At 38.8% G+C, this 17,844-nt stretch overlaps 1 protein-coding gene across 4 annotated transcripts in view; it reads left to right on the plus strand.

Moving 5' to 3' along the window:
- The first annotated feature begins 1,219 nt into the window (after positions 1 to 1,219).
- The window catches only part of Gtf2h2c (GTF2H2 family member C), a 23,751-nt gene continuing 7,126 nt past the window's right edge, over positions 1,220 to 17,844 (plus strand). Inside the window, exons 1-14 of one of the 4 annotated variants that reach the window (XR_003713390.1) lie at positions 1,220 to 1,332; positions 3,482 to 3,569; positions 4,081 to 4,158; positions 4,452 to 4,488; positions 4,688 to 4,774; positions 7,064 to 7,114; positions 7,463 to 7,517; positions 10,778 to 10,883; positions 12,066 to 12,156; positions 12,298 to 12,385; positions 12,816 to 12,923; positions 14,248 to 14,311; positions 16,455 to 16,554; positions 17,107 to 17,209. Coding sequence is in view for 3 of the 4 variants with exons in the window: in XM_028783479.1 (XP_028639312.1) it covers positions 3,514 to 3,569; positions 4,081 to 4,158; positions 4,452 to 4,488; positions 4,688 to 4,774; positions 7,064 to 7,114; positions 7,463 to 7,517; positions 10,778 to 10,883; positions 12,066 to 12,156; positions 12,298 to 12,385; positions 12,816 to 12,923; positions 14,248 to 14,311; positions 16,455 to 16,561; positions 17,107 to 17,209 (1,031 nt within the window). In the remaining variant the exon portion in view is untranslated. Of the gene's footprint in view, positions 1,333 to 1,458; positions 1,588 to 3,481; positions 3,570 to 4,080; positions 4,159 to 4,451; positions 4,489 to 4,687; positions 4,775 to 7,063; positions 7,115 to 7,462; positions 7,518 to 10,777; positions 10,884 to 12,065; positions 12,157 to 12,297; positions 12,386 to 12,815; positions 12,924 to 14,247; positions 14,312 to 16,454; positions 16,562 to 17,106; positions 17,210 to 17,844 lie in introns of those variants that run through there. The other 3 variants (XM_028783479.1, XM_028783488.1, XM_028783495.1) reach the window with 3 other exon arrangements.

The following is a 17,844-nucleotide window of genomic DNA, read 5'->3' on the forward strand; positions in this document are numbered from 1 at the left end:
GATCTGGTCAAGGCATGGGTCTGATCACTTACGCCAGTAAAGGCCTGGTTTTGCAAGGGCTTCTAGAGAACCTGTTATTGATGTCATCACTCTGAGGCAGTCTGTTTACAGCGAGGCGGTTACTCCAGTGCCAGCTTTCAGCCTCCACCATAGGTAACTGAGGTGATCTGTCCTGCCAGGCTTGCTCTTTGCTTGGGAGTAGTCTTGGTTCCTTGTCATAAAGATGTTTACAGATCAGTGTTGCCATTCCTTGACTTCAAGAGAACTACAGAAGAGAATGACTTAGCAGGAAAATCGTTAAAAAAAAAAAAAGGAAAAAGAAAAAAAAAAAGAAAAAAAGAAGCCAGAGTCTGGTGCCCTTCATCTTTCTAGCTTAGTAGTCTTATTTATACAGAGCCAAAGTTATGACTGGGAAAAGTTTGAGTGTGTCTTTCTTTTATTCATAAATATGCTTTAAATGTATTTTATTGGAGGAATCCTCTTTTATTCGTGGTTTAAAAAGCTTGCGGGGTGCGCCCGGGGGGTGGGGTAGGGTGGGTGGGGCGGCAGCTGGAGCTTTGGCTAAGCCTTTAAGAGCACTTGTTGCTATTCCAGAGGGTTCGGATTTGATTTCCACCATCCACATGGCAGATAGGAAATAACTATAACTTCAGTTACAGGGGAATCAGATGCCATCTTTCGTCCCCCGCCCCAACTAGGCACGAACATGGTGCACAGACATGCACAGAGGCAAAAACATCCAGATACTAAACAAAAACAAGAAATCCCCAACAAAACAACCCCCCCCCAAAAAAAACCCCTCCCTAAACTCATGTATAGCATATCCAGAACTTGTAGTTTTAGCTGTTTGGCCTACGGAAATGGACTCCACAGAACAAATATTGGAGTCATCACTTATTTGTTGTTTATACACATATCCAGTCTCCAAAGCTCAGCTGCCCCCATACTCACCTTGGCCTTAACCTCAACCACACCAGTATGCCTTAGAGACTGCACTTGCGGTTTCCTTTACGGCGAGAGCTTTCCCGCATCTGCCAGCATGGTTAATCTTATTTTTCTCTCAGAATTGATAAACTGGAAGGCAGTTAAATGCTCTAGGGCACCATTTGCTCCCTAGCTCCCCCTTCTGGCAGCAACTGCCCGCTGCTCCCGGAACATTTTTTGCGTGGCCCCAGCGCGCAGCGGAGGGATTTTGGCGGCGCACTCAGACTGACGGCACTTCCGGTGAGGGTCGTCCAGTCGAGTCCGTGGGTCTTCGGGTGGAAACCTGCGGGATCCTGAGGCTGTGAGGCTGGAGCGAGGACCCGGAGGGGCCGGGAGCTGAGGACCGAGGTGCAGAGCCGGGGTTGGCCTCGGGGGGGAGAGGGGGAGCTGGAAGACGGAGGGAGGGGCGTGTGCAGGGAGACCAGCAGCTTCCGCCTGCGAGTCCCGTTGCAGCCTGAGGAAAGTTAGTTCTCGCTACCCGGACTGCTGTTTGCCTTGACTCTCTGGCTGTGTGACCTGAAGCGAGTTTCCAGCACCGAGCTGTCCTTTTCTGAAAAACGGGGAGAGTCAATCACACTTGTCAGTCGTCCTCGTGCCCCCTGGGTAAGGTGAGGCAGAGCCTCCCAGTTGCCATGCGCGCTGCGGCTCTCGGGTTTGCGGATGGCATTCCCAGATCTGACGGGAAGCACGCTAGGAATTTACTATGAGCTTCTCGGGGCTGGATGGGTGTGAGGACTGGAATTCTAAGAAACGGATAGTCTGTCTGCAGCCTGGGGTTCCCTGTCGGATTCTCCATGTTAAGCTTTTTAAAATAAAGATGCCCCGAATACTCAGCCAAAAATTGTACAGCATTTACTCATTGCTTCTCATTTTCTCTGAGTTTAAGAGAATAATAGAAGAGTAAAATATAAAGCAAATATTGATGTGGTGGAGCAACATTTAAAAAGTTTAAAACCAATAGTATGCGAACTGTATTTGCACACTCACACACTTGTGCTGGGATCACAGGTGTATTCCACTATACTCATCTTGAACATAGGTTTGTTTTTTTTTTTGTTGTTGTTGTTTTTCCAGACAGGGTTTCTCTGTATAGCCCTGGCTGTCCTGGAACTCACTCTGTAGACCAGGCTGGCCTCGAACTCAGAAATCTGCCTGCCTCTGCCTCCCAAGTGCTGGGATTAAAGGCGTGTGCCTCCACTGCCTGGAGAACATATTTATTTATTTACTTAGTTATTTATTTTTGAGACAGTTTGTGTAGTGTTGTCTGTCCTGGAACTTACTTTGTAGACCAGGACGGCCTTGAACTCAAAAGATCTGCCTGCCTCTGCCTCTGAAGTGCTGGGATCAAAGGCGTGCGCCACCACATCCAGGCTCATAGTTTTTAATTTTTTACTTTTTTGTTTTTGTCGAGACAGAGTTTCTCTGTGTAACAGAGCCCTGGCTGTCCTAGACTCGGTTAGTAGACCAGGCTGGCCTGAAGTTCAGAGATCTGCCTGCCTTTGCCCTCCAGTTTCTGAGTAAAAAAGCCAGTCCTGCTTCTGGTGATATCTGTCTTTTATCTTTTATTTCCACGTCACCTCCATCAATTCCACCAGGTCCAGGCAGAATTTTATTTTTATGTTCACAGTAAATGCAGAAAACAACAACGTTCAGTTTTGTGACTTGAATACCCTAGTACACTTACAAGATCGTTACAGTATTGAAATAGCTCATGTTGTAAAATTATTGTTACTATTAATTTTTTAAGATGGCTAGGCTGTTAGATTGGAATTAAAGGAGGTGACGTGGAAATAAAAGATAAAAGACAGCTATCTCCAGCAGCAGGATTGGCCTTTTCACTCAGCTACGGGAGGGCCATAGTCTCTGTGTTGAAGTAGAGGCTGTGGTACCGTGGCATGTGGGGCTTGAGGGGTGTGAGTCTCATTTTGTAGCCCAGTTTGGGCTTGAAGAGGGAAGGGTACACCAGGGTGCGAGGCTCAGTGCATAATTTTCTGGCTTTAATTCTCCGTCTTCGGTTTCAGATAGGAACTGTCTGGGCTAGCAGTTACTCTTGGACACGGAGGTTTCTGGCAAGCATTTGCCAGTCTGAGATAGTTTTACCTTTTAAAGACAAATTATCAAGTTTTCTGAGACAAATGATAGGGACGTCTTACTCAGTGGGAAATATACAGAATTTAATTAATAATATTCTATTGTAGCAGGTTTCATAAAAAGCCCCTTAGGACTAGTCTCTAATCTTCTGACTTTTTTTTTTCCAAGAGAGGTTTACTTTGTGTGTAGCCGTGGCTGTCCTGGAACTCACTCTGAAACTCGCTCTGTAGACCATGCTGGCATGTGCCACCACCGCCCAGTGGAGAATTTTGTATTTTCATATAATAGTTACTGAATAAACTGCAAGAATAAAATGACCTTGCATCCTGATATTTTAAACTTTGTCCCTAACTGTCAAGTGGTTGGGTTAATTGGTGATTTAATGTTTTTTTTTTTTTTTTTACAGTGTTGAATAAGCATATATATCGTTATAAAACCATGGATGAAGAACCGGAGAGAACTAAGCGGTGGGAAGGCGGCTACGAGAGGACCTGGTAAGCAGAATGTAGTTGGCCCATGACGTAGATACTGTCTCTTTTCCTTTAACTTCCGCTTTATTAAAGTGTTTTATATATGTTAAAATTCATATATCTCAATTGACAGTCCAGTGAATTCTTTTGAAAGATATGTGCTGTTTTGTATAGCTCTTGCCATAAACTACTTTTAGAACATTTAACCAGGACGGTACGTTTCGTTATACTCACTCCATTTCCACCACTTGAACACGGCTATGACCTGTAGATTCCCCTTTTTGCTCATTTTATGTAAATTTCAAAGCTCCTTCATGGTGTATATGCTTCTTTGTAATTGCTGGAGAGTATCTCTATACTCTGATGCTACATTGTGTATATTCATTTCAGCATTTGAGACGTTTTCATCAGTTTCCAGTTTTTTGCTATTATGGATTATGCTCCTGCAAACATACATATACAGATCTTTGTATGTTTTATTTTTTATTGGATTAGTATTTTTAGCTTATTTCAAACAAGTAAATATTGCTTTCAGGGAAATTCTTAAAGAAGATGAAACTGGATCACTTAAAGCTACAATAGAAGATATTCTCTTCAAGGCAAAGAGGAAAAGGTATGGACTGCTTCTGAGAAGGAGTTACAAAAGGAAGCCTTTCTGTCACTCTGTAGCTCTCCTTAGCATTTCTTTTCAACTGTGTCCTTAGGGACGCTCACCATAACTCTGGGGGTAAAGAGCTAGCAACTAGCCCTGGCCCCCAAGGAAAATGGTCTTCAGAGACTACCCATGGTGCCTATAGTTTTATGTTTTTCATATCTAATAATTAACTTAAAAATGCAGATTAATTGTTTTATTGAGTTTTTGGTAGCCATGATGTTCAATTAAACTATTTTTTATAATTTTAACAGAGTGTTTGAGCACCATGGACAAGTTCGACTTGGAATGGTATGTTAGGAATTTTTCCTTTAGTTGTGCAGAACTAGTTTGGATCAGAGAAATACTCTGACTTGACAGAATAAACAGTGAAACAACAACCTTTTATAAGAATATTTTTAAAATTTATGTTTAGAATGTTTGACTAGTAAATAATATTTTTGCTTCTTACTCAGAAATGTACTTGGGCGTCTCTCCTTGTTTTTGGTAGATGCGCCACCTGTATGTGGTGGTGGATGGCTCGAGAACAATGGAAGATCAGGATTTGAAGCCCAATAGACTGACGTGTACTCTAAAGGTACAGTAGACTCGCCAAGTTTGTGCCACATGTAGGGAAAGATTGTGTACATATGTATGAGTAAACATATATAGTATGTAACAGTTTAAGAATGCAGGAAATTTTGTTTTGCTTTGTTTTTCCAATTAGTAACAAATGTTAGCTGAGTAGAAATGCTGGTCCTGTGCTCTGCCTCTCTGCTGTATCTGGACACAGCCGATACACAGATAAATCAGCTCAAGGAGGGCTGGGCAAAGTCCAAATTGTCGAGTCTGAAGTCTGGGTCTCCCTTTGGGGCATCAGAGCCAGGCTGGAAGGAGAAATCAAGGCCTGGGACAAGCAAGATTCCAGTCTGGTTTGGAGTGGTCTGGTTGGGAGCTAGTGCAGAGTGCTGAGTGCAAAGGGATGAGAGAAAAGAGAGGACAGTCTTCTGGAATCTTAGTTTTGTGCCTCTGCTAGGCAAAGGTCTTTCCTGTGGTGAAGCTGCTCTTTGAGATGATCTTTGCTTGTTCATACTGCTATATTGGGGGTGGATTTGGATGCATATACTTTATTCTGGGTGAACCAGGGATTGTACAATTTTGGGGAAGGGAATAAGAGTATCTAGGAAAGGAAGCTCATTGGCTGAAGGCAAAGGATGCTGAGATGCCTCCTTAGCATGCAGAGGAATTCTAGGGGCTGTGCTGTGTGACTGAGTGCCTGTGGTCACCTTGGTTGGGGGTTGTGGTTACATGTTCCAGAACAGGCATCAGAGGCAGGGAGGGAGCAGCCCCAGTCCTCTGAGATTCCAGGGGTTTGAGCACACCTCACCTGGTCTTACGCTGGTCTGGAGGCACTGTTCACATGCTTTGCACCAGATCATTTCTAAAGTGACTTTTTTCTCCAAGAGTTAGTCTATAAATATGTGTTGAATTAATACTCCAATAATTCAAACAAACAAACAAACAAGCAAATGGGCTGGCAAGATGGCTCCATGGGTTAAGGTTTGCTGTGCAAGACTGACAACCTGACTCTCACTAGTTGTTCTTCCAGGCAACCCTGGCTCAATTTCCAGCACCCATATGGAGCTTCCTAACTGGCAGGAACTCCTGTTCTAGGAAGCCCAAACCCAAGCCTCAGGCACCTATGTGCACAGATATACATGCAGGCAAAATACCCATATACATGAAATAAAATAAATAGGTCTAAAAAGAAAAAGCGGTGAAAGAAGAAAACCCATTAACTCTAGAATGTGGTCCTCTGACCTCCACAAATGCCCCGTGGTGAATATTGTCACACATAAACACATAACATGATAGTAAACAAATTGTTTTAAAAAAAAGGCTTGAAGCTGGGCAGTAGTGGCACACACCTTTAATTCCAGCACTTGGGAGGCAAGTGGATCTTGGTGAGTTCGAGGCCAGCCTGGTCTACAAAGCTAGTTCCAGGACAGCTTGAGCAACAACAAAACAAAAAACGTGATAAGTAATTGCTCTGGTTTATTATTTCTCTAAATCTAGTTCTCAACCTTCCTAATACTGTGACCTTTAATAAAGTTCCTTGTGTTGTGGTGACCCCCAGCCATAAAATTACTTCATTGTCAGTTCGTAACTATAATTTTGCTACTGTTATGAATCAACGTTTATCTGTATTTTCCAATGGTCTTAGGTGGACCCCTGGGTAAGGGTCATTCAGGCCCCCCAAAAAGTTGTGACCCACAGGTTGAGAACTGCTGTTCTGAGGCTAGTTATCCTTCCTCTCCAGCTGAGTTTTCATTCCACTTTGACTTTGAATCTTTTTTTACCTTAACACATTAATAATATTCCAACTTATTTATTTATTTTGATTTTTCAAGACAAAGTTTCTATTTAGTCCTTGCTGCTTTGCTAATATTCTAATTACTGATGCCTGTTTTTGATTCTGCTGTTAACTCTCTCCTCATTGGATAGTTTTCTTATTTATGTTGTCTTAAAGATGCCTGGAGCTGTGCTTGATGTAGCTCATCTTTAAATGGGGCGGTGTTGATCATTAAACATTTTCACAATGTGTTTACAATGTATGACAAGCTGAGAGTGGTGGAGTTACATACCTAAAATCCAGTGCCCTGTGGGCAGTGAGAGGAGCATTATGCAAAGTTCATTGTCAGTTTGGTCTAGGAGGTGAGGCTAGCCGGGGTACTTAGAGAGACACTGTCTCAGCTCACACCCTCATCTCCTCCACAAAGTCATGAGCAGTGCTGCTTGATAAATAGGCTCTCCGGAACATTGACGTGATGTTTATTCTTGCTGCTTTGCCTTTATATAATGCTTCCTTTTAATTTTATTTCAACAGTTGTTGGAATACTTTGTAGAAGAATATTTTGATCAAAACCCTATCAGTCAGGTATGTAGATAAATGATAGAATTCAGAACTAGATTTCTATTTTGCTGCCAATATAGTTTATTTTTTAAAAATGGGGCATATATTCTTTGAAGTATTAAGGGAACAAGATTACATACCTATTTTTGGTATACTTAATAATGAAGAGCAAAAATCACTCTAAATGTTAAACATGTACTATGTCTTAATAATGTGTAGACAGGTCATAGCTAGATTTGTCAAAAACACCATGAGAAAAAGTTTTGTGTATGTTCATTAATTTTTTGCAGTTACTAATTGATAGTCCATGTATTTTTATCAGGAGGAAATAATTTATTATATTAAAATACTTTTTTTTGTTTTTATTTTAAGATTGGAATAATTGTAACTAAGAGTAAAAGAGCTGAAAAACTGACTGAACTCTCAGGTATGCATAAAAGTATCATTACAAGACTCAAGGACTTCGCTTACCTAATTCTGTAAAACGTGCCTCTGTGCATTTTAGGTGAAACAGTGTACTGTCTCCTTGCTGAACTCTTGGGATCTACTATTAATTGTTTCAAATTGAAGTCTGAAGTATTAGATGTATTGTACTGGAAGTAAATATGTTTATTTTAAATACATATTCTTGTCCAGAAAAATATTAAGCTAGCCTAATTGGTAACTATTTATAAAATTTAATATTCAAATTAAAAATGTCTAATTTAAAAAGCAAAACATATAAAAGTCTAATTGGGCTATTTTTGAATGATTCAGAGCATTTGTTCTTGCGGTAGACCTGAGTTTGGTTCTCAGCACTCACATGGGGCTCCTGAGTGTTACTACAGTTCTAGGGATACAGCCCCCTTTTGTGATCACATACAGTTATATGTGTAAATACATATAAAGTAAATAAATACAAAATTGAACTATTAATCTCAGTTTCTTTTGCCTTTATTATATATGCTGTTATAAATTTTATCACTTTTTTGTAAACTATACTGCTCCTTAAATTAGGCTCGCAGAGTTTGTGTTAACACACATGAGGGAGACTGCACACTTTGTTCACTATTAGTCCCTGACTCTGGCCATAAGGAATCAGATAGACATTTGTCAAAAGTATGCCAAGAAACTTAGGATTCGCTTGCTGTGAAGAGCCATCATCATCATAACAACTCTTCCTCTTTTTTTTTTGTTTTTGTTTTTGTTTTTCGGGACAGGTTCTCTGTGTAGCCCTAGCTGTCCTGGAACTCACTCTGTAGACCAGGCTGGCCTCAAACTCAGAAATCCGCCTGCCTCTGCCTCCCAAGTGCTGGGATTAAAGGTGTGCGCAACCACCGCCCGGCATAACAACTCTTCTAAAGGACAACATTTAATTGGTGTTTCAGTATCATCATGGTAGGAAGCATGGCAGCATACAGGCTGGTATGTTGCTTGAGATGGAGCCAAGAGTTCTATATCTTGAATTGCAGGCAGCAGGAGACTTTCCCACTGAGTGTGGCTTAAGCATATATAAGACCTCAAAGCCTGCTTCCCCAGTGGTTCACTTCTTCAAGGCCACACCTACTCCAACAAGGCCATACCTCCTAATAGTGCCACTCCTTGTGGGTCTATGAGAGCCAATTACATTCAAACTACCACAGCCCCCAAGTAGTCTTAGAGAAGGTTAGGGATATAGCTTAATTAAGCCCTGGGTTTCATCACCAGTACTTAAACTCTCCTGGGGCTTAGCAGTTAAGAGCACTGGCTCTGAGTTCATTTGCTAGCACCCATACATCAGCCCATAACCATGTATAACCCCATTTCCAGCACATGTGATGCTGACTTCTGGTCTCTAGGGACACCAGGCACACACATGGTGTACAGTTAAACATGCAGCCTAAACAACTGTACACATGAAAGAAACCAAAAGACATAAATGTAAAATCTCTCAAAATAATTTCACTGCAAAAAAGAATTGGCATATATTTAGAGGTAGGCTGATTTCTTAGGTAGCTGTTTCTAGGGATCTTGGTTTTATCTAACTTTATTTTCTCAAGAAAAATGTTTTTTATAGCCCCAAGTTTATATGGTCACCATAGTCCATAGCTTCACCGTAAGTTCAGTAGGATTCCTGTTGACCTGACTCATGGTCTGTGAATCTAACAGCTGTTGGAGAGGCTAGGGAGATGAATTGTTTTGTTGATTGGCTTGGATTACATGCTGTGCCCATAGCAGACCAGTAGCAGAATGGAGGAAAGTCAGTACCACAGACTGACTAGGGTTATCATGTGATTGAGGAAGGCGAGTTCCTCCAAGGAAGAAGAGGAGATCAACTCTGTTCTTTTTCCCTCCTGTCCTCAAATTCAAAGCAATTTTGTGTAGATGCCAGTGAATTCATATATTGAAAAGATGAACTGTCTTAGAGGTTCTGTAAGCCTCTTGGACAGCTTCTGGTCTTACAGTCAGATGGTTGTGTAAGCCACACTGCCACTGAGGTAGCATACATTTCCCCTGTGCCTAGCACACAGTGGGTTTATAAGTACTTTGTGTGAGATGGTAGTGGGGAAAGTGGATAGAGAACAAGGAGATTGACGTTTGAGTGTTGGTACTCCTACCATTAGGTAGGTCTGTGTCTTTCACTTGTTTGGATTTGTTAGAAAATGGAAGTAGACAATTCATACCAGGAAAGACCAGAAACTATTTAACAAATAAATCGGGTGCTATGCATACCTGTATTCCCGGCACTATTGAGGCAGGAGAATTGAAAGTTCAGGCCACCCTGGTCTCATGAGTTTGAGGTTGTCCTGAGCTGTATAGAAATATCCAGTCTATTAGACCTCTAAATACAGCAAAACAAAACAGAAGGTGGCAAAGCCTAGAAGTCACCTATGACTTGTTTATAGCAGTGTTGTGATGTCTGTCAACTGTTATAGAAGCATCAGCAGGCATAGACAGTCCCTTCAGATAGTCTTCCAATCTTCTCAGATGTTAATGAAAGTAATACAGCTGCTGCATTATTAGGATTCTCCTTTTTAGATCTTTGTGAGTGCTTGTTTTCTTCCCCCAAGAAAAATAGGGAATTCTGACATTTTTTATGAATATTTACTTTACTAACAAACATGTAAACCTCACTGCTTTTATCTTTGCTCAGCTACATTAATTTTTTATATCAATAATCTTTCTAGGAACTTCTTGTACCATTATTTTTGGGTTTTGACACTATGTAGCTCAGGTTGAGTTAGAACCTGTATCTTCCCATATCAGAGAAGCTAAAATATGAAAATACTGATCTTACTTCATAAGCATAAAAATTGTTCACTTTAGATTAATATTCATTTTAAATGTATATTAATGGGTACGGATTTTATATTTAGCAAAAAAATATTCGTGATTTCCAGTATGAAATGAGACTTTTGAGCCTCTGTAGTGATGCACACCTTTAATCTCTGCACTCAGGAGGCAGAGGCAGGCAGATCTCTGTGAGTTTGAGGCCAGCCTGGTCTACAGAGTGAGTTCCAGGACAGCCAGGGCTATATAGGGAGATCCTGTCCCAACAAAACCAATGAACAAAACAAAAGGAAATGAGACTGTCTACTAAATGTGCAAATTGATAGAAATTGAAGGCATTCTGTTCTTTAAAATCATAGATTTCTACAGTTTGGAAACAATATGCTTTTCTATATTTATATATAGTGTTTTACTAAAAGTTATTTCATTTTATTTTAGGAAACCCAAGGAAACACATAACATCTTTGAAGAAAGCTGTAGATATGACCTGCCATGGAGAACCATCGCTTTATAACTCTTTAAGCATGGCTATGCAAACCCTAAAGTTAGTATTTTAAAATGTATTTATTTATTTATTTTTTTAGTTGTATGTCTCTGTGTGTGTAAGTGTGTGTGGGTACATCAAGCCAGAGATTCTCAGATCCCTGAAGCAGTTATGAACAGGCAGTTATGAACTGCCCAACAATAGGTGCTGAGCATTGAACTCAGGGCCTCTGGAAGAACTGTATGTGCTCTTAGCTCCTGAGCCGTCTCTCCAGGCCCCATTAATTCATTCATTCATTAATTCATTCATTCATCTATCTTCCTTCCTTTTTTCTTTCTTTCCCTTCCCATTCCCCCTTCTTCCCCTTCTTCTTCATTTCTTTCTTCAAGTCAGAATTTTCCCATGTTACCTAGGCTGCTCTCCAGCTTGCTGTATAACCAATGATGACCTGAACTCCTGATTCTTCTAGCTTTACCTCCCAAATGCTGAGATTACAGGCATGTACAATCATAACCAGTTTATAGTATTATTTATAAGTTTTTTAGATTTTTTTTTCTGTGAATTGTGTTGAAACTATGTCAACATGGGTTTCTATGAAGCCTGTTATAACAAAAGAATTAAATAGGAAAAATCTAAAATGTCATTTATGATGCTTATTTTGGTGGTGTTTGTTTGTTTGTTTGTTTTGTTTTGTTTTTTTGAGATAGGGTTTCACTGTGTACCCTTGGCTGCCCTAGAACTCAGACCAGGCTGGCCTTGAATTTGAAATCCGTCTGCCTCTGACTCCTAGTTTCTGGGATTAAAAGTGTACTCTACCACCACCCAACAGTGTTGATTATCTTTAGTTTATATTTTATCGGTTAAAGTATACCTGTAATGAGTTTAGAAAGATAAAACAAAATTCACAGCAGGACATAGAACTAAGAAAAAATTTTTAAATTGAGAAGGATTTGAATGGCAAGACACATATTGCATGTTAGTGATCCCAGTACTGCAGAGGCTAAGGCAGGAGGCTCTTGAGTTTGAGATCAACCTGAACTAAAAATTCTCTCTTTCTCTCTCATCTATTCTGTTGAGAGATTGAAATTTAGAATTTAATAATCATGAGTTGGCTGTAACTTTGTAAAAACATTTATTACCTTTGTAGCTTAAATGAATAAACCATGTTTACTATCCCTTTTTGATAAATTCTTAGCTAGTGTAATTTATTTGAGCTATCGGATTGTATCTTTACCTTTATAGACACATGCCTGGACATACAAGTAGAGAAGTACTAATCATCTTCAGCAGCCTGACAACTTGTGATCCATCTAATATTTACGATCTCATCAAGGTAGGATCAAAACTGATGCTAGACTCTAAAGAAAATTCTGTTGTAAATTTATCACTAGATTTCAGAACATTAATTTTCAAAGTTATTCATTAATATTTTTTTTCCTCCTGAAATCTTTCATGTTTTTTGGATCTTATGAAGACCCTGAAGACAGCTAAAATTAGAGTGTCTGTTATTGGACTATCTGCAGAGGTTCGAGTTTGTACTGTACTTGCTCGTGAAACTGGTGGTATATATCTGCTATCTTCAATAATTATAAGTTACTGTGTAAGAAATAATTCATTAATTAAGTAGGATGTTTTACAACATTAAGCTTAAACCATTTTATGTCTATAGTCTAAAATATCTTAAACATATAATTGAGTTTTCTAAGCAACCATTTAAAATGCAAGGAATTCTCAGTAGGTCATTGTTTTAGAGTTATAACTTCCAAAAAGTTAGCAATCTCACTGTATGTAATACTTTGTAAAAATTGTGTAGCTTGGCTTTGATTTTAATTACTGTTATGTCTAGAGATGTTGATTGGAGATTTAAGTTACTTTTAAGTGATAATTTACTAAAATGGTTATGAAATTATATATTTTCATCTAATGAAACTTTGGTAGGTTTCACACAGAAGTGCTTGTCTTTAACCTGCTGTGTTTGCCTTTGCTGGTCAGGCACATACCATGTTATCTTAGATGAGACCCATTACAAGGAGTTGTTAGCACACCATGTGAGCCCTCCTCCTGCCAGCTCAAGCTCCGAGTGCTCACTCATTCGCATGGGTATGTGTCTCTCCTGTGTTGCTTTTCATGTGTGTCTTTGTTTCAAGTTAGGCACCCTGCTTTCATTTGTGCAGGTTATCGTTTTTCATATTTAAGAATTGTTTTCCTACTTGAGTCCATTATAATTAAAAATAAAAATACTTGTTGAAACATGTTTATAAGCCGGGCGGTGGTGGCACACGCCTTTAATGCCAGCACTTGGGAGGCAGAGGCAGGCGGATTTCTGAGTTTGAGGTCAGCCTGGTCTACAGAGTGAGTTCCAGGACAGCCAGGGCTACACAGAGAAACCCTGTCTCGAAAAAAACAAAACAAAACCCTGTCTCGAAAAAACAAAACAAAACAAAAAAAAAGAAAAGAGAAATTAAAGTTACCCATCATCTTGTTTGTTGTATGACAACACTTCAGGTCTTCTTGTTAAGCTAGAAAGATAAAAAGACATTTTATTTAATGAAAAACCTTTATGGTAAGAAATTTCTTAAATAAGCCACAAAATCTTTATTGTATGATCAAAGTATGTCATACAAACTGCAAAGACAGTAAGTTATAGCAGAGTATGCCGGATTACCCAGTGATTTTTTGTTTTTCAAGGAGTAGAAAATGATTGGTCATAAAAATGAGCATTTTAAATAATCTTTTGAGACAAGGTCTCACTATGTAGCTTTGGCTATCCTGGAACTCACCGTGCAGACCAGCCTGGCTTCTAACTCACTGAGATCCACCTGCTTCTGCCTTCTCAGTGTTGGAGTTAAAGGTGTGAGTCACTATGCCTAGCATTTAAAAGGATTTTGGTTCTCCTTTATATATGCTTAAAGAGAGACTATCATTTAATGCTTATTCGGTTATATTAGGAACTATATCAAATGTGAACTATTTCTTTTTCTTTCTTTTTTTTTTTTTTTTCGAGACAGGGTTTCTCTGTGTAGCTCTGGCTGTCCTGGAACTCACTCTGTAGACCAGGCTGGTCTCGAACTCAGAAATCCACCTGCCTCTGCCCTCCAAGTGTTGGGATTAAAGGTGTGCGCCACCACCGCCTGGCGAACTATTTCTTTTTAAATGTGGTGTTATTGAATTAAAGATATAGATATAAATTTTGGAATGTTAGGTTGTATGTAGAGAGATCATTCCTCCTTTCCTTCTTTTTCTTATACCTTGGAATTAGAGTTTCATTATTCTATGATAGGCATATATCTACCTCAAAGGCAGGAAAGAACTTTTATACAACTTTGTTGACTTTCTGGTAAGAACATCTTTAGATTCATATTCATAAAATTCTGGCTTTTGCCTATAAAAGAAATTAATGCTTTAATTTTTTTAACCTATTAAGGATTCCCTCAGCATACCATTGCTTCTTTGTCTGATCAGGATGCAAAACCATCCTTCAGCATGGCGTAAGTAAAGAGCAGTTGTCAGTGATAACTTTTTAAAATTTATTTTGCTTTTATCTTATGTGTATTGGTGATTTGACTGTGTGTATGTCTGTGTGAGGGTGTCAGGTACCCTGGAACAGGAGTTATAGACAGTGATAACACTTTCACATTTAAAGTTCATTCCTCTAAGTTAGAGGGTCTTGATTTAAAATGATTTTTATAAACTAGTACCATCTACATAGCCATTAAAAGAAATGGCTCTCTTTGTGTATACATATGCTGTGATTGTCAGGGTATATTACTAAATAAAATTACAAGGTACACATGCATAGTATATTACCAGTCATCTAAATTAAAGATGGGGACAGGTATGTTGGCTCATATTTGTATTTCTAGGATTCTGGAGAGTAAGGCAAGGTGATAGTTTTGAGTCATTCCGGGGTATAGAATATATTTGTAAAAGCCAAAAATAAATGAAATGAAAATGCAGATATAGGTAGATGTATATACTTAGATCTGCATTTAAAATGTAGATATGAGTAGATATATATGTATAAGATACATACATATGTATATAATACATATTATATATACATGTTTACATATAATACATATATATGTATCATAGTAGATGTTTATTCTAATGATTAAAAAATATAGTGGAATTGAAAGTTCCAGAAAGAAAACCGTTTACCTTGATGGGTGCTTGGGTAACCTAGTAAGAGTCTTCTCAGAATAAAAAGGGAAAGAAGGGCTGGGGGTAGAGCTAAGTGGCAAAGTACTTAACTGTTCTGTGTAAGGCTGAGGTTCAGTTCTCAGTTGCACAAAAGACATTTGAGAAAGCCCATAATAATGAGACTAGATTAGGTTAGTAGCTACTAGGCCAGACTAATGGTACTTAAAATTTTTTGAATAGATCAATAAGTACCTAAGTTACTTTATTCTAAATATCTAAGCTCTAAATATTTATGGAGAAAAAAAATTAGCACCCATAACAACACAAATTACAATCTCTCACAGGATGCAGAAGTGGTTAGGCTGCTAGCCGTGCTGCTGGTGCACATCATCACATGCCAACACTTGGGCATAGGAAAGGAGGATCATGGCAGAGTTAAGGCTGGTTTGGGTTATATAGAAACACTGGGAGGAAAGAGGAGGAAGAAAGGAGATGGGTGGGAGATGGGAGTAGAAAGAAAATATAAGAGAATGAGAATAACAAAGAATAATTACAGGATGGAAACAGCCAGAAAACACTTGCTAGAATTCGTAGACGACAGTATTAAAATAGCCAGTGTAAATACACTCTGTAGTCAGTCTCTAAGTGAAGGAGAACTTGAAAATGTTTAAAAAGAACTCAAATCAAGCTTCTAAAAATGAAAGATATAATGTCTGAGATGAAAAGTACACTGGAGGGACTGAAGAAATAGTTCAGTGGTTAAGATCATATGATGTTCCTCCATGGGACCAAAGTGTGGTTTCTAGCACCTAAAGTGCTACAGTACTCACAACTGCCTGGAACTCCAGGTTTAGGGGATCTAACACCTCTGGTCTCTGAGAACACCTGTACTCATGCACACATACCCAGTCATAGACACACGCACATACACAGAATTAAAACTAAACTAAATCTTAGAAAAGAAAAAACATACTGGATGGAACCAACAGATTAGACATCAAGAAAGAAAAACTAACTCAAAGACTGTAAGAGAAACTTTAAATAAAAGTGAAGACAGAAAAAAAGAACAGCATTAGTGAGCGACAAGACATACATGGTTTCCAATAAAATTTTGTCTATTTTATTTTCTTTTGAGACAGGGTATTATTTTGTAGCCCTGCCTGGCCTGGAACTCACTATTAGACCAGGCTGGGCTTGAACTCACCTGTCTCTGTGTCCTGAGTGCTGGGATTGAGTAACATACTTTGTATACCTCTTTTCACCTTTTAAAAATAACCTTTTCCGGGCTGGAGAGATGGCTCAGTGGTTAAGAGCACTGACTGCACTTCCAGAGGTCTTGAGTTCAAATCCCAACAACCACATGGTGGCTCACAACCATCTGTAATGAGATCTGATGCCCTCTTCTGGTGTGTCTGAAGACAGCTACAGTGTATTCATATATAATAAATAAATAAATCTTTAAAAAAAAATAACCTTTTCCACCCACAGGCATTTGGATAATCATAGCACTGAGCCAGGGCTTACACTGGGAGGCTATTTCTGCCCACAGTGTCGAGCCAAGTACTGCGAGCTTCCTGTTGAATGTAAAGTATGTGGTAAGAGCCCTATTTATTATTCCTTACATAGTAAATTAGCATTAAATAAATTTGTAATTGTATAGCTGCTGAAATAAACATAACTGTGGAGTCTTGCTTATTATGTATTTAATTTGTACAAAGAAAAATAGATCATTTTTTTCATTTAAGCCCCAGTAATTCATTTCTAAGACTAAACATAGCATCACAGAAGTTTCCTGATTTTCTTTCTGATAAATGTTTTCTTTAAAAGCACTATGAGAATTTTAATAGGCATTTTTTTGGCTCTTTGGGTCATGTATTTAGTGACAGATTGAATTCTATCCTGAAATCTCTTTTTATGGCTACAGATAAAAAGTACTCAGGGTCCTAAAAGTCCTTGAGTGCTAGATATTTAGTATAGTGGCAGCTTTTCTAGTGCATGCGAGGCCCTAGAATTGATCCCTATAGCTAGAAAAATAGAAGTGAAAACACTTGAAAGTATTTTTCCTAAGTATATCATTTGACTTTTTAGCCTTTGTCTTTATGAAGAGAGATTTATTAATGTTTCTGTCTTTATGCATTAGGTCTTACTTTGGTGTCTGCACCTCATTTGGCAAGGTCTTACCATCATTTATTTCCTTTGGATGCTTTTCAAGAAATTCCCCTAGAAGAATATAAAGGAGAAAGGTATATGAATTTTGATTAATTTATATGTCACAATGGTAAACTAATGATTGAAACAATACCTTAAAGTCATATTAATTTATAAAATTTCTAATATCTCTCTATATGCCTAGCAATCTGTTTATTTCCCTAAACTCACATATTTATAGTTAAAAGTAATGATATATTGGTTTGGTGGGGAGTAGAAGCTGGATTGGGGGCTAGAAAGATGGCTCCTCAGTGGTTAGGAGTGTGCACTGCTCTTAGAGAAGACCCAGGCTGGGTTCCTAGCACCTGTGCAGCTGCCTGCACTTCCAGCCCTAGGAGATTCTATGTCTATATTTTCTGAGCCCTAAAAGTGGTCCTGCCAGTGGCCAGTTTTCAGCTGTCAGTAGTTTAACAGCCACCTCCAAAATTTATGAATACCTAACAGCTGGCCTTCTTGAGCATTACTGAAGAGAAGAGGCTAGCTGAACATAATCAAGAACCTGTGATTATTTTCTTACTGACATTTTCAGTAGTAAAAGCTGAAGTGGAAGATTTTATAGATTTTTAGGAAATGAAGATTTATAGATTTTTAGGAAATGAATCTTTACTCTTTCTTAAAGCATCAGCATTTGGGAACTTTTGATCACAAAATAATTATATTTTTCTTTTTC

The sequence above is a fragment of the Grammomys surdaster genome, unplaced genomic scaffold, assembly GCF_004785775.1.
Source record: "Grammomys surdaster isolate TR1022 unplaced genomic scaffold, NIH_TR_1.0 99, whole genome shotgun sequence".
Classification (NCBI taxonomy): Eukaryota; Metazoa; Chordata; class Mammalia; order Rodentia; family Muridae; genus Grammomys; species Grammomys surdaster.